The sequence below is a fragment of the Vombatus ursinus genome, unplaced genomic scaffold (assembly GCF_900497805.2).
Source record: "Vombatus ursinus unplaced genomic scaffold, bare-nosed wombat genome assembly UNPS02000749.1, whole genome shotgun sequence".
NCBI lineage: Eukaryota > Metazoa > Chordata > Mammalia > Diprotodontia > Vombatidae > Vombatus > Vombatus ursinus.
In genome coordinates this window covers 10,851,780-10,868,574 of record NW_020940527.1, presented here as the reverse complement: position 1 = coordinate 10,868,574, position 16,795 = coordinate 10,851,780, and the positions used below count along the sequence as shown (strand labels likewise).

Genomic DNA, 16,795 nt, shown 5'->3' with positions numbered 1-16,795 from the left:
GTCTCATAGCTGAACTTTGGTTGAAAACAGATAGATTTCTGATAGAGGAGAGGGGAGAGAGCATAGGGCATTGGCTCCCTGAAGGTGGATGGGAGGAGCAGGTTGGGAAAGGCTCAAAAAGAGGAGATTGAGGTGTTTAAGACAGAATTTCTGCTTCTGTAGAAGGATGTGTAGGGTGAAGCAGGGAGTCACTTTCAGGTCTAAAAGCCTCAAAAAGGTACAGCTTAAATCTTTAGTGACTGCTTGGAATTTCAATGGCTTAGATGGGATCTGCTGAGTTTGGGGGTTGGGGGGGAACTGATGAATGTCAACAAGTTCTCTAAAATGTATGTGTGTCAACCACAGGGCAGCCTTGCAGCAAGCTGTTTCTCATGATGATTCCCCAGAAGTCAGGCTCTTGCCAAAGACATAGCTTCTTCAGTGGGTGTGACCCATGAACACCACCATTTGTATGATGAATGTCTCCAATCCTCCTTGTCTTTGGGGAGGGCCACAGGGCAAGGACAGAAGAAGCAGAGATGATGATGATGAAGTCAGATCAGAGCATGAACAAAAAGAGAGGTAGCTGACTTCAAGGGCAACTTTACAAAGCCTGTGGCATAGTCTGGGGTTCAAGAGCAAATCAGTTTGGCTGGCAGAGGCAGCCACAGAGCAAAAACGTAAAGCCGATAAAAAGGTAAAAGACAGCAGGGCTGTTTATGGTAAGGACTCACATTACACAGAGAGACATGTGGCAAGCATGCCTTGAACAGGAAGCAATTAACCAGGGAACAGAACAGTTGCTTCTCAAGCACACTGAATTGGGGGGTGGCAGGCTGGTATTAGTCTGGATGGCTGGCTCTATCCCTCAAGCATGTCCCATACACTGCAATTCATTATCCTATCCTAAAATTTCCCATAAGTACTGGGGAGAAAGATATCCAGTTCCTTTGAAGTGGGAAGATTCTATGTTTCTTGGTCACCTAAGGCCACAGAACCCAGAGACTATAGAACTGATTCCATAATGAAGCTAGGATTTAGGGGCTTAGTTGCCGGGACAGGGCTGAGTCTGAGGGAAGGCCAAACTCAGCCTCAGCCTGTGTTTTCACCCCTATGATAACAAACTGTGGGGTGCCCACGGAATTCGTGAGACCCTATAGCAGTAACACAGACCATTGAGTTGCAGCCACCAGTGGGGCAGGACTGTCAGAATTTTGGGTTTTCAATTTGCTATGGAACAGGGGAAGGGGGGGGAGAGGGAGAGGGAGAGGGAGGGAGGGAGAGAGAGAGAGAGAGAGAGAGAGAGAGAGAGAGAGAGAGAGAGAGAGAGAGAGAGAGAGAGAGAGAGAGAGAGAGAGAGAGAGAGTGAGTGTACCAGTCTAGACTAAATGTGTGTGTAAGAAATTGTTCTTCTTTATCCAAACTAATGGTTTCTTTACTCAGCTGTAGGCTGCTATATTGCTTAAAGGCCATCAACTCCCCCCCCACCCCCAACAAAACAACCCAAAACAAAGGTGTTTGTTGATCATGGCATCAAATGATAGATTCTGCTGGTCCTTATTCTTTTGTTCCCAAGGCTAATTTTGTTTATGGGATGTGATGGTTTTTAAAACCACCCTTCCCCACGCTAAGGCCCCTTAATGAGCGCAGTTTAATAACAAACCATTAGGTTGACAAAAGGGTCAACTTTTCACACAGGCAGAAATGACTAATTTGCTCACCGCCAGTAGACAGTTGCCCAGCACACACATAATTTACAAGTCCCCAGAGAAAAACCGTGGTGTGGGTGATCCACCTCACTTTGGAAGCAAGAGGAAAGACTACAGAAAACTTGCACCCTCAGTTTTAAGGTCTAAAATACTATAAGAGGAAACATTTTGGTGAAAATGTGGAGATCCCCCCATCCCCCTACCCCCATTCAGGCTCCAGAAAGATCATTACAAAAGGACAGTTACTGTCACAGAAGAGGGTAGGGCTAAGGGAGTTTAGGTTGGATCAGGAAGACTTCAAGTCAGACACCAGGAAGGACTTCCTAATGGCAAGAATGGGAAAAAAAAGCATAGGAAAGGTCTGCAGAGGGCATGTAGATGGGGCGTCTTTCTGGGAAGTTATTCAGCAAAGGATGCCTAGTTGAGGAAGTTATTCTGGGGGGCAGGGGAGATCAAATGGCCTTTAGAAGGGTCCCCTAGCCAAAGGGTGGCCATGAGAAGACAAGTGGTCAGGAGTGGGGGTGGGGAAAAGGAAGCCTGAGCAAAAACCAGAGGCTGCACAAGAACAAAGCATTGCTGGGTTTCTCAAAGTGAATGGCTCATGCTTAGCAGACTGGCCAAGTCAGGCTGCTGGAGAGAGACAGAGAGAGAGAGAGTGAGTGTATGTCTCCCTCCCTCTCTGCGGCTCTCCTGAGGTGCACAGGTTCCGGAGTCTCTCTTTCCTCTGCAGAGCCCTGCCCCTGGGCCCCCCTTTTCTCCCCCTCCTGCACCAGAAAGCCCAGGAGGGAGTTTGCAGCCGCCATCATTTCTGTGGACAAAGCACTCGCTCTGCATGATCTCATCTGTCGTCCCCTTGTCCGGCCCCAGCTTGGCCTCCTGATGTGAGAGAGAGAGAGAGAGAGAGAGAGAGAGAGAGAGAGAGAGAGAGAGAGAGAGAGAGAGAGGAGAGACAGACAGAAACAGTATGAGAGAGATCTAAAGATCAAAACACAGATGGGAAAATGCAAGAGAGAAGAGAGACAGAAAAACACAAGAGACACCGAAGAAGAAATACAGACAGAAACGGGATGAGAGAGACAGGGGAGGGGTTAGGTGGAAAGAGACAGAAAATCAGAGATAGAGAGCCAGCCACCAGACACAGAGACAGAGAGAGATGCAGAAACAGAGACAAAGACAGGAAGAGACAGAAAGTCAGACAGAGGCAGACAGACACAGAGCCAGCACCAGTCACAGAGAGACAGAGATAGAAACGGAGACAAAGACAGAGACAGAAAGTTAGATGCAGAGACAGACAGAGAGACAATGACAGAGAAAGAAAGTCAGACTGACAACAGAAACAGACACACAGCCAGCATCAGACAGAGAGAGAGAGAGAGATAGAACAGAGAGACAGAGACAGTAAGAGATTGACAGAGCCAGAAAGTTAGACAGACACAGACCCAGCACCAGACATAGAGACAGAGAAACAGTACCAGAGACAGGGGGACACAGAAGTAGAGAAAGAAACAGAGAGAAAGTCAGGGGGCCAGGGGAGAAAGCATGACGCTGAGTGGGTAGGAAGGCAAAAACAGAAACAATAAGAAACACTGGGAGAAACTGAGATGGATCCATGTGCCCATCAGAGAGCAGTCCAGGAGCCCTGAAGCTAGGGCACTCAGAGTTCAGGGCACCTGGGAAGGCAGAAACATTGGAGTCTGTAGACAACATAGCTTCCTCTGGCCAGGTGCTCTCCTGTCCTTTCCTTCAAGGTTCTTAATCTGGGGTCCTTGCGCCCAGGGGGCTCAATGATCTGGGACAGAAAAAAATGCTATCTTTATTTTCATGGACTTCTAATGAAAATGCAACATTTCCTTTCATTACCAGACTGCCAAAGGGGTCTATGACTCAAAAAAAGTTAAAAGCCTTGTTTTGGGAGCTCTGTGCTGAAGTAGCTGAGACAGTCAGTATTTGGACCATGCTCCCTGTCAAGGCTTAAAGAGCATCAGCAGGTTAGGGGAACGAGTACAAGGGGAGGAAGCAGAAACGAGACGAAGACTAAATAATCTCTGGGGTTCCCCACCCTTGCAGTCTTCCATAGGGAATGCCCAGAGTGCAAAGACATAGTAGACGCCAGGGCAGCCAGCAGGAGGGCAAAACAGGCTGAGGAGATGACAGAGACCACTTGAGAGACAGATGCAGAGACAGAGACATAAAAAGGAGCCCGAGCCACAGAAAGCGAGTTGGGGAAAGAAAAAGGCACACAATATTGAGAGATAGAGACAAAGAGACATCAGAGATATAGAGATAGGTAGAGAAAAAAATCAGGGAATGATAAAAACGTAACAGAAGGCACAGAAAAAAGATTAAGAGACAGATTATATATATATATACATACATACATACACACACACACACACACACACACACACAGATACAGAAAGACTCACATGCACAAATCAGGAGGTACAGAGCAACCTAGAGATGTGAAGAGTGATCACCTTTTTCAAGAAGGCTTTTGCAGTCCTCCTTAATCTTAATGCCTTCCTTCTAAGACTACTTCCAATTTATGCTATGTATATTAACCACCTACCATGTGTGAAGGCACTATGTGAAGTCCTAGGCATGGAGAAGTACAATAACAAAGAGTAAACAGACCCTGTCCTCAAAGAGCTTACATTTTCCAGAATGAAATGGAACCCTCCAATTAAACAGGGGGTATGCTGGCCCAGGCAATACTGGTGAATAAAACTGTAGATGGAATTCTTAGGCACCACCATGAGACTTGAAAACCAGGTTCCTGATATAAAGACTGAAGGATAAGAGCAATGCTGTAGGGAGGAAGAAGGATGAAGCCCACTTTGAGCCCCTCTGGGAAGAAGGAAGATGAGATGACAATCAGGAAGGGTAAGGATAAAAATCGACCCATAACTTGGGGTCTGTAGAGCCCCACGGGGTCAGTGGAGAGATTTCTAGAACTCTGTGGACTTGGATGGGAAAAAGCCAATTTCATGTTCATATTTGCCAACTTTGGCTTGCTTTGTAATCCTATGGATTTTATTTTATACAATTAAAAACATTATTCTGAAAAGCGGTCCACAGACTTAATCAGACTGCCAAACACAGCATGACATTAAAAAGATTAAAGAACCTTAGGGTACATCAAGGGTGATATCATAGAGTGGAAAGAACATTAGTTTGGGAATCAGGAGAACAAAGTTTGAGAGCTGGCTTTGCCACTAACTGGCTGTGTGGCCTTGGTGAAGACATTATATTTCTGAACTGGCTAAGTTCTGAGATCCCTTCTAAGAATCTCAGCAATGGAACTCAAAATCAAGATGGTGGATAAAGGGTGGCAGGAAGGTGGAGGGTGAATGTCTCTGTGCGTGTGTGCGTGTGTGTGTTGAGCTTGCCTTCCCTGGAAGCTCCCAAAACCAATGAAAGGTTTAAAAAAAGAAGCAGGATCAGGCAGAGAAGGTGTTCTTAGCAGCGGCACATTAGCCAGGGGGTGAGGGGGATGCTTCAATGAGGCTGAATGTGGACAGAAACTATAAATGGGAGAGGAGAAGAAATGAATGAAAGGAAAGCTCTTTGAATGACTAACATCCACATCAAATCAGAACTTGGGTGCTGGGCGAGGGTCATTTACTATAGGGACACCCAGCTGGAGCCGAGGGGAAAGAAGAGTAGTCACCACTGTTATCATTAATAAATGTTATCGTTGGCAGTTATTGCTTTGAATGTTATTCTTCATAATTAAATACTACTGACACTTGCAATCACGATGGTATTGATAAATGAGATCAACCCTTGTTTCAGGGCCTGCGGCAGCCCTCCACATACCAGTGCAGAAAAGAGAAGGAAATCAAGCTGGGTAGAGGCTGAGCCTCACCAAGGGATGATGGAGAGAAAGTCTGGGAGGTCAGGAAAGAGCTGAGTTGCTGCGTGGGCAGCCAAAAGCCAGTGGCCTAATGCACAGGTGCTGCCGCTCACTTCCCAAGCTCCCTTATAGGGCAAGGACCTCATGGAGGTGCTGAGAGGTATGAGTATTCAGAGATTTGATTACATAGCACTGGGTCCTTTAAGCCCGGGCCCAAGATGAAAGAAACTCAGAAGATTAAGTTCAGAGCTTCTCTTTTAGAATTCCATCTGTTTCTGGGTAGAGCTTATGAAGTCATCAGCCCAACTCTACCCAGTGCCTGAAGGAGTTGACATGAGCTATAATAACTGGCAGGAGCAATCACGTTAATTAGAGCCACAATCACAATAGCGCTTCAAGGTTTTCTCAGAGCTTTAAATCCATCATCTCACTTGTTTCTCACTACCATCCTGGAAAGGTACTACTGTTTGCTCCATTTTACAGATAAGGAAATTGAGGCTGAGGGAAGTTAAGGGACACGCTCAGGTTTAAACAGCTCTGAATGGCTTTCAGTGGGATTTGAACCCAGGTCTTCTCTTCCTGACTTCAAGTCCAGCTCTCTGTTTTTTTGTCATTGATACATTTTTTTAAATGAATAACAAATAATTTCCCCTCCCATTCACTCCCCTCAGTGGAAAAGAAAACAAAAACAAAAACACTGGTAAACCAACATCCAGTGCTCTGATGCGAGTCCACCCCCAAACCCTACTGACACAAAGACAGAACAATGGCAAGAAAGAGGCCAGTTGGAGACCAGTCCCTCTGCTAGGGAAGGCCGCGCTTCACAGTGACCCTCGAAAGGGAGTGTGAGGAGGACGCATGATGAGATTGTGCCTACCAGCTGATTTCGGAGTGAATTTGTCTCGGTTTGCTGCACATACGGCCAGCAGTCTATAGCCAAGATCCAGGTCAAATCCTTGTTGGGCTGCTACTCGACTAACAACCTGAAAAGAGATAGATGGAGAGAGAAAGAGAGGAAATGTGTCATTTTCCAAATAACTGTCAAGTCAAAGCATCTACTGGATCTGCTTCCATAGGGAGCAGCATTTGGGGGGACTTGTAGTACCTCTAATATACTCCCCACATATTGCCCCTCATATAACATCATCATCACCATCATCACGACCACCACTATCATCATCACCACCAACACTACTAACATCATCACCACCACAACTATCACCATCATCATCCCCACCACCACCACCATCATCCTCATCATCCTTTACTTGCATATAGTTCTTTTCTTAGCCCTTTCACATTCATTTTTTTCACCACCCTTTGAGGTAGGTGCCAGTGTTATCCCCATTTTACAGATAAAGAAACTGAAGACCATAGGACCACAGATGTAGAGTTGTTAAGGGACCCCAAAGGCCATCCAACTCAACACCCTCATTTTACAGATGAGGAAACTGAGGCAAAGAGGGTTTCAGTGACTTGCCCAGGGCCACACAGCTAGTAAAGGTCTGAGGCTGGATCTGAACTGAGGAAGATGAGTCTTCTTGATTCTAGGCTCAGCACTCTCTCTACTGCATCACATAACTGCCCCCATCACCAATTTAGAGGAACCTATAATGCTCCTTCCAAAAGAATCTTACTAGGGGCAGCTAGGTGGCACAGTGGATAGAGCACCGGCCCTGAAGTCAGGAAGACCTGAGTTCAAATCCGGCCTTGGACCAAACACTTGACACGTACTAGATGTGTGACCTTGGGCAAGTCACTTAACCCCGATTGCCTCACCAAAAAAAAAAATAAATAAACAAAATAATCTTACTAAGCTCTTAAAATTTTTTATTAATGTGTTTTGTTTTAATATCATATTCATTTCTGAATATATTCCTCCCCCATCCAACCTTCCCTTTTAACAGAAAACAATAGCAGTTCAACAAAACTAATCATTTATGAGAATACGCGCAATATTCTACAAATGTAGATCCTCCTCCTACTTTTACAACAAAGGAAGGGAAGCAGATTTATTCCTCTCTTCTTGGGGTTATGCTTGGTCATTATAAAAGGCATCAATGATTTTTTTTAAAATACACTATTCTTTCAATTAGGAGTGTGCTAAAAAATCTTGGGTGTATGATTACTTTAGGTAAAAGTGGCATACCGAATATTTGAAAAGTGGTACACACCATGGTTCCAATCCCTTTTCTTTGGGTATGTCAAGAAACAGTAAAGATCTCCTTGGAGTTGGGGAAGAGAAAGAGGTTAAGGCCTGTGGCTGTCATCTTTTTTGGCCATTATTTTTATAGCAAGCATAGGACAGTACTGACTTTCACTAGCAGTGAGAAGAGCAATTAGGTAGCAGCAATGAGCAATTGAGCTATCACTGGCACGCACATAATGGATTGCAAACCCTTGGTGTCTATTCTTTAGTACAGGGTTTTGTTTTTTTTTCAAGTGTTACTAATTATAAAGTTGTTCCATTGTATCATGGAATGATACAGTACATTTAACACTTATAGGTTAACTATTCAGCAGTATTGGGTGAATTGTATTATTGTGAACTACTTTCTAGCATCTAGACTTTCTAATTAACAGCACAAAAATGGGATTTCTATTATTGAGAAGGAATTGCTGTGGACAATGATGCAGTTTATAAGCAGACTGTGTCATTACAGTTGATTTGGAAATGGAGATTCACAAAGATGGAGCAGGTCAGGTTTTAGTGTTGTGTTTGTTATTATTATTATTATGAATATTAATAGGATATGGACTGATCCTGTGATTTCATTGGCTTAGGGAATTTCCAGGTGAGGAAAATACTTCTACCAATACAGATCATACTTTCTTTGCAACTTACAGAGTCTTAGAGAGTTGCTTCATAAATGATTATTAATAGAGAGTAATAGAATCTTGGCCGTAGAAAGGGTCTTAAAGACCATCTAGTTCAACCCTCTGATCTTAAGGATTTATTTTGTTGGAAGAGACCTTACCTGCTCTGTGGCTAGAGTCTTACGGAATTCTCGGGGGCATTAATGTGACCTAACTTGCTCAGGGTCACAAAGCTAGGACTAGAATTCAGATCTCTTGCCTACCTGTCTAGTATTTAGTAGGCACTTAATAAATGTTTACTGATTGATTGATTGGCTCAACCACAGAACGCTAATTCCTAGCACAGACTCCATGGGGGCGCTCTCTCCTTTGCACTGGAGTCTAGCCAAAGCTAATGAATGCAAATGAGACCGTTCCCAAACCAGAATCACTGAGAAGAAAGGGCCTTCCTGTGACTGAAATGTTTGCTTAGTTTTTCCTTTGCAAAATAAAAACATATTTCCAAGCCAATATGACATAGGATACTTCCACTACCACAGTTTACTTATACTGGTCTCATTTTTCCCTCTTACTACTAAGAAATCTCAGTGGTGTAGTGGATACAGTGCTGGGTTTGGAGACAGAAAGACCTGAGTTCAAATCCAGCCTTAGACATTTACTAGCTGTGTGACCCTGGGCAAGTCATTTAACCCTATTTACCTCAGTTTCCTCATCTGTAAAATGAGCTGGAGAAAGAAATGGCAAACCACTCCAATATCCCTGACCTCAAATGGGGTCACAAAGGGTTGGAAAAGACTGAACAACAACAACATAGGTGACAGGCAATGTTATTTCCATTCTCAATTACTAGGTTAAAAAGTCAGAGGCGCAGAGCTGTAAGGGCCTAAGACAGCTTCACGTCACACCCACCCACCAGAGGTCCAGCACTGAGGAGAACATTTCTCTCCTTTTGTCCAACTTTTGCTAACTCTACTTTGTCTCCCCAGAAAAGCTAATATCATCGATCTGGTTTACTTAAGAAAAAAAAATTAAGAAAAAAATCTTTTATTTTCTCAGCTACAGATTGCTGCTGTCTGCTTCCTTTCCCTCTCGGCTTTCAGGCGGTGTTTTTGAGAGCTGGTAAGCGGGATGCTTGTGAAGGAAGGAGGGGAGAGGGGGATTGGACAAACTGAATCAGTGCCCACCCATCTCAGGACGCTAACTCCTAGTTGGCCTACTGTCCACCTTAAAATCTGGGTACATCCCAGCTCCACTCAAGAGGCAATCCTCATGCTGCCATTCATAAATTTTCCTAAATCTTTTCTGAGTTCATTTCTATTCCTTTTTGTCACTCCAGAGGGTTAACTTTATTAACCAGTGTATGCAGTAGGATTTGCTTATGTTTACCTTAACTTCACCATGAGATCCTAAAATCACCCCCATAAAATTATTGCAAAATACCAACTCTTTAACAAGGATAATCTCTTGGTAACGTGGTGTAGTTGTGAGTCACAAGAATACCGCAATCTCAGAAAAACTGCAGGTGACCCAAAGGGCAATGGAAAGACACACAATGCCTTGGGTGGAAGTAAGTTGTGGCATGTTACCAACATTGACACATATACTCAGAGGGCATCACTAAGGCCGTGTGATTGGAAAAGGACTGGTTCATGGATCAAGAGTGAAGGATAAGAGATGGGCAGCTTGAACACTACACTGGTGTCCATGAAATATTAGGAGACCCAGAGAAAAGTCCCCAGTGCATTGGCAAAATGGACAATTTACATACAGACATCAACAAGATCATAGGATCAGGGAGGAAGGGGGAGAAAAATTTTAAACTCAAAAGCATATGGAAGTGATTGCTGATAAATCAAAATAAATTAATAAAAAAAAGATCATAGGATCAAAGATGTGATATAATAGGAAGAGCGCTGGCTACAGAGTCATTGGACCTGGATTCAGATCTTGCCTCTAATGCTTAGAACCTATGGGACCTTGGGCAAGTCATAACCTTCTTGAGTTTCTGTTTCATTTGTAACATAAAGGGGCTGGTCTACGTGACTTCTGAAGGCCTTTCTGGTTCTAGTTCTAGGATCCTGTGTAGATGGCTTCAGGGGTCACCTAGACCAACCCCTTCATTTCAGAAATATGCCCAGCGAGGTGAAGGTAACTTGCCAAAGGTCACAGAGGGAGCCAGCAGCAGAGCCAGCGACAGAATCCAAGTTCTTGGACATAAAGTCCAGCATCCTTTGTGTGTACCAAGTTGCTTCCTAGAACCATAAGAGAAGGAGAAGGTGTGGATGGGCTATGGTGGTGGAGGAAGTATCCATCTGAACCAATGAGACCGAGGCTCCATCAAAGGATTTACTCTAAAAGGAAGCCTCGCATTTCAGATACGGTGACCGAGTCGGGGCCACCTCAGCCGTAGGGCAGCTGCTCGGGGGGGATCCCTGGCTGCCCAGCTGTCTGAGCTGAAGTCCTCTGGGAAAGACAAAGCACCGGGCACTCAGGAAACAGAGAATGGCTTAGAGGACCATGACACCAGTGCCGGGGGGCCCTCACAGGTCAGCTCTTCACCCCTCCACCTTACAGATGAAGGAACCAACAGCAAAAGAAGGCAAGTGACTTACCTAGGATCACACAGCTAGAAAGTGTCAGAGGTGGATTCGAACTCTGGTCTTCCTGATTCTCAGGCTGGCCCTTTATTTACTAAATCACACTCCTTTTCAATGCCTGCTTTTCATTTGATAGATGAGGAAATTGAGGTTCAGAGAGGGAAAGTAATTTGCCCATAGTTAGCATGATAGGTTTTTTGGTTGGAACACAGCCTAAAACACAGGTCTCTTGTCTCTCGCTGCAGTACTATTTCCCTATCTCCACCTATCTCTTGGGGCAGCCAGGTGGCGGAGTCGACACAGTATGCGACCTAGAGTCAGGAAGACCTGAGTTCGAATCTTACCTCACTTACTAGTTGTGCGACCCTGAGCAAGTCACTTCATCCTGTCTGCCTGAGTTTCCTCGTCTGTAAAATGAGCTGGAGAAGGTAAGGGCAAATCACTCCAGTATCTTTGCCAAGAAAACCCCAAATGAGGTCATGAAGAGTGGAACGTGACTGAAAAAACCGAACAACCACCTGTGCCTTGGAAAGGGATGGGGAGCACCTATCCTTGGGTCACTAATTCTCGCCTCCAACTTCGAAGCTACCCAGAAATGTGATCTCGCTGCCACCTCTGTTAATCCGCCATAGCAGGCTAGGTTTCTTTTAAAAATTTCATTTCATTTTTAGATCTGACATTTTTTCCTCTCACCTTCCCTTCCCTATAGGTTAAGTTTCAAAATAAACTGTGGTGGACAGACACAAATACCCGCCTCTGGCCCTAGGGACTAAATCAGACTTCTCCCCCGACCATCTTATCAATTATGGAAGAAGAAAATACTGGGGGTGAGGCAGGGAGGTTAGGGCTTGCAGATTCCTGGCCCTCCAAAGAAGGGTAGGTAAGTGAGGCTGAAGCCTTCTACTGCCCTCTTCTGGTCAACATGGCCCATGCTTCAGCGCGGCCTCCCCCATCATTTATTTCTGTGGGAGCTTACCAGTCCATCAAATGCCACTCTTCTCCCTCTGCCCTTCACTGGCACAGCTAACACAAGCCCGGCGCAGGGACTTTTAATGAACACTTGAAAGAAATAGTTCAAGCCCTGTAGAGAGTCAATATACCTTTTCTTCCTCTGCTCCCTCTAGAAAGGTTATGAGTTGGTACTCTGTAATGCTGGCTGCTTAACCCTAACCTTCCTTCTGACAGCCTGACGCTTAGGTTCTGCTATCTCCCGGAGAGTTATTATCAACCAGGAAAAGGTGGGATAGACTGAACGGAGGCAGGGTGATAAGACTGTAGGCACATCTCACTTACCTAATTTTACAGAGTGGTTATGAGCATTTCATAAGGCAAGACTTACTGAGAGTGGAAGGGACCCAAGGCCATCCACCATGTTTAACCTCCTCATTTTATAGATGAGGAAACTGGGGCCCAGAGAGCTTAAAATCACAGCGTCCTAGATTTAGTGTAGAAAAGGCCCTTGCAGATTTTCAGGGTAGAAAGTGGCAAAGCCAGGATTTAAACCCAAATATCCTGACTCTACATCCAAAGTTCTTTCCATCGTACCAAGCTGGCTCGCTGGCTTTCCTGGATGACATGGTCAGAGAACCTATGAAGGACAGCCTGAGAGCCATGTTTGCAATCACTGAATATTCCAATCAGAGTCATCTAATCCAATCCCTTACTTTCCTTAAAATAAGTTTTGTTAAAGCTTTTTGTTTCACATTCACTTCTGGATATTCACCTCCTTCTGCTCTTTAAGAACGGAATCTTTCCCCCATAACAAAAAAAAAAAAAAGTTAGGCAAAACCACCTGACATGATGACATCTTAAAAGGTACCCAATGGTCTGCTCTAGTAATCTCCCATCTCTCGCCCAAAAGGAGGAAGTGATGTTTCATTTCCTGTTCTCTGGAACCATTATTGCCAATTTTTTTATTTTACGGATGAGGAAACAGTACCAGAAAAATCAAGATCATACAGTCAAGTGGGGAGGTGCATTCCCGAGTTTACACTGGGCGTAGGTGAGGATGCACGATGCCAGGTTCTAGCTCTGAATGTGGCTTGTAGTACTGTTCTAGAACCCACATCTTCAGGTGACAGGAAGAACACTCACTGAACTCAAGGGATGCAGGTTATAGACCCATTACTAACTTCTCTATGACCTTGGACAAATCCTTTCCACCCCCTTAGGCACTTATTTTCTTACCTACTAAATGAGCTTAATAATCCTCTGCTATCTACCTCACTGAGTGGTTGTGTGAGTATAAAAAGATAGCATCACAGATTCAGAGTGGGAGGGGATCTGGGAAGTCATCTAGATCAGTTTTACAGAGGAGAAAACAGAGATCCAGATAAGTTAAATGACTTTCTCATTAATTTAATTGCTCTAGTATGAGTCAGATTCAGGATTTGAAACTACTTGCCTCCAAGGCTAGTATTTTATTCATTTCACCATACTTTTGTGACAACCAGATCAAGGTGTAATAGAAGGCAATTAGCATGTTTTAGGCACCTACTGTATACTAAATGCTTTGCAAATCCTGGTTCAGTCACTCCCTAGTTATGCGTGACCATGAGCAAGTCACATAATCTGAGATTCATATTCTCCATCAGAGTAGAATTGTTGTTGTTGTTCAGTTGCTTTTGGTTGTATCTAACCTTGTGACCCATCTGGAGTTTTCTTGGCAAAGATACTAGAGTGGTTTGCCATTTCCTTCTCCAGTTCATTTTATTGATGAGAAAACTGAGCAAACAGGGTTATGTGACTTGCCCAGGGTCACACAGCTAGGAAGTGTCTGAGGTCAGATTTGAACTCATGAAGATGAGTCTTCCTGACTCCAATCCCAGTGCTCTATCTACTGTGCCATCTAGCTGCCCCATAGTGGAAATAATGCTATGTATATTCCCACCTTCAGAAGACTGTCATGGGACAATCACATTGTAAATCTTACAGGACTCAGAGAGTTCTTTGCCCAAATACAAAGCACTGGATGAGTCAAGGATGACTATGACGAGGCTTTCACACCCTACTGCGGCAAACCAAGTTCAAATCCTTTTCAGTGGAGCCTCCTGACTGTCTGAGCTTCTTGTCTGGAGACACTGGCCACAGCCTGGGGTAGATGTCTCCCTGGAACAAAGGGAATCTTTATGTAACCAGAACCTCATGCTGAGCTGGGTAGAACTGAAGATGAGCAAGGAAGAGTGGTTAGCTTGGTGGAAACATTTCAGTCACCAGGATCTTTCCCAATAGCTCTGCTGATGTCTTTGCAACCACTAGTGGAAAAGGGTGGGTGGGGATGGGCAGGTGGTAAATATGGTGAGAACTGCTGGGTCTTCTCTAGGTTCTTCCAATATGGACATCATGGGGAATGTCTTCTACTGTCTTCTTCCCTTCCCCTGCCTTCACTGGAAGCATTATATATTTAAATGATGCTACTATTGTATACCCAGCTTGGTGCTCAACGACTAGAGAGAACAGTATGGCAGGAGAGGACTTTAGGAACAAAAGAAGAAAAGAAGAGAGTTAGGTCTAAAGGAAAGTGTGCTGAATTTGAAGTCAGAGGATGGGAGTTCAAAACCTGTCTGTGCAAAATATTACCTATGTGATGATCTTCAAGTCACTTAACTTAGTTTCTTAACTTAACCTAACTTAGTTTTTTTTTTTTTTTTAAATCCATAAATTGAAGGGGTTGGATGGGAGGCAGAGTATACAGTAGAAAGGTTTCAGGATTTGGAGCCAGATGATCTGGTTTTAAATCCCAGCCCTTGTCACTTATGATTAGTGTGACCTTAAGTAAATCACTCCATCTGTCTGGGTCTCAGTTATCTTATTTGGTCCAGAAGGCCTCTAAAGTTTTCTTCTAGCCTGAAATATATGGTCCTAGGACAAGATAATTTCTGAGGTCCTTTTGAGTACTAAATTCTTTGAACTAAAAAATAAACAAAACGGGGGGGGGCTGGTTTATTTTTTTATTTTCAAATAGAGTACATATTCAATTTGTCTAAAACCAAACTTAGCACACCCCCCACCCCTAGCTCTAATCCATGATGTCTCCATTTCAGTTAATGAGACCAGCATGCTCCTGTCACCCAGACTTGAAATTTTTACTACTTCTTCCTCAGTCTCCACTGGGATCATAGTTGTCAATTCCTATCGACTCTTCCTTTGTTCTGCCTGTAGAATCTATTCCTCCCTTCTTCCCACTGCCGATGACCCTTCCTCCTTCCCCCTCAATCATCTCTTACATTGTTGTTGTTCAGTCATTTTCAATCATGTCTAACTCTTCATGACTCCATTTAGGGTTCTTGTGGCAAAGATACTAGAGCGGTTTGCTGTTTCCTTCTCCAGCTCATATTACAGATGAAGAAACTGAGGCAAACAGGGTTATGTGACTTGCCCAGGGTCACACAGCTACGAAGTGTCTGAGGTCAGATTTGAACTCAGGAAGATGAGTCTTCTTAACTCCAAGACCTGGTGCTCTATTCGCTATGGCACCACCTAGCTGCCCTATCTCTTATTTAGGAGACTATTATTATAATAGCCTCTTAAATGAAGATCTCGTTTCTCCCTTCTCCACACACTGCTGCCAGACTAAACTTCTTAAGGCACAGCTCAAATTTCTTAAGCGATAGCAAGTAACACGGGTTCGCATTACTTCCCTACACAATGATAACCTTTAATGAATTTTCATTGTTTATCAGATAAACCTTTCACAATCTGGTCCTCACTTCCCTAAGTAAGTCTTCCACCATTAGTCCCCTTTGTTCCAGCACAACGAGATTTTTCATCCTTCCATGAATAATGAGGAGGCAGTGGAGAGCCGACCAGGCTTCAGAGAATCTCCTTGGTCTTCACCTCTTTCTTCTATAAGATGAAGGGACTGGACCAGGTAACCTATGAGATCCCTCCAGATCTGGGTCTCTGATTCCATAGACCACCTACGACCTATACTTTCCTACGTCCATACTTTTGCTCACACTTTTTCCTCTGGCCATCTCCACCTAATGAAGCTTTGCCCATCCTTCAAGATCCTAGCTGTGTGACTGAGTAAGTCATATATCCCTCTGACCTCTGGTTTCCTATCTCATGGATGTTGTTGTGAGAATCAAAGTAGATGATCTACTTTAAGGAGATCTGCAAACCTGGAGACGTAATATAAATGTCAGCTATTTGTTATTATCCTTCATGTTATTATTAGACCCCAAACTACTAGACTCTACTGCGCGTGGGCTTGTGCCATTCTGTGATACCACTCCGCGTAGCCTCAATACACGGCCATGTGTTTGCGTACCTCTGTGTTGTAAGTTTCTCTGGGGAAGTCTTATGGATTAGGCTTTGCTATTAACTGCCTCAGGTCTTAGGCACATAACATACCCAAGTGATCACTGCATTTTTTGAAATATCATTGATAGTTATTGATAATATCTTCTGAATTCTCTGTCTCTGTAAGAGACCCTGATAAGGAAACTCTTCCTCCCTCCTCCCCACTCCACCCCAGTCCCCATTCTTCTTCTTATCCACCTAGTGGTAGTTAGTTGGTACAGTGGATAGAAAACTGGGCCTAGAGTCAGAAAGACTTTAGTTTAAATAAGTCTCAGATACTAGCTGTGTAACCTTGGGTAAATCAGTCTCTGATCGCTCATAAATGGAGATCATAATAGCATCTGCCAAATAGGGCTCCTGTAAGAATCAATGAGGTGATATTTGTAAAGTTCTTAGCATAGTCCTAACACATAGTAGGTACTTAATAAATGCCTGTTCCTTCTCTCTATCTCCCTTGCTTAACAGTGGCCCTGTGGAATGGAAGAGCAGAGGAGGGGTAAGTGGTATGGAATGAGAAGAAAAGGCAAGGGCTG

General features: G+C 44.1%; 1 protein-coding gene across 5 annotated transcripts in view; it reads right to left on the bottom strand.

Moving 5' to 3' along the window:
• The window catches only part of ZMIZ1 (zinc finger MIZ-type containing 1), a 439,562-nt gene that overhangs the window by 152,053 nt on the left and 270,714 nt on the right, over positions 1–16,795 (bottom strand). For all 5 annotated transcript variants that reach the window (XM_027858970.1, XM_027858962.1, XM_027858989.1 and 2 more), the window contains one exon: positions 6,422–6,527. In XM_027858970.1, coding sequence (XP_027714771.1) covers positions 6,422–6,527 — 106 coding nt within the window. The remainder of the gene's footprint in view (positions 1–6,421; positions 6,528–16,795) is intronic.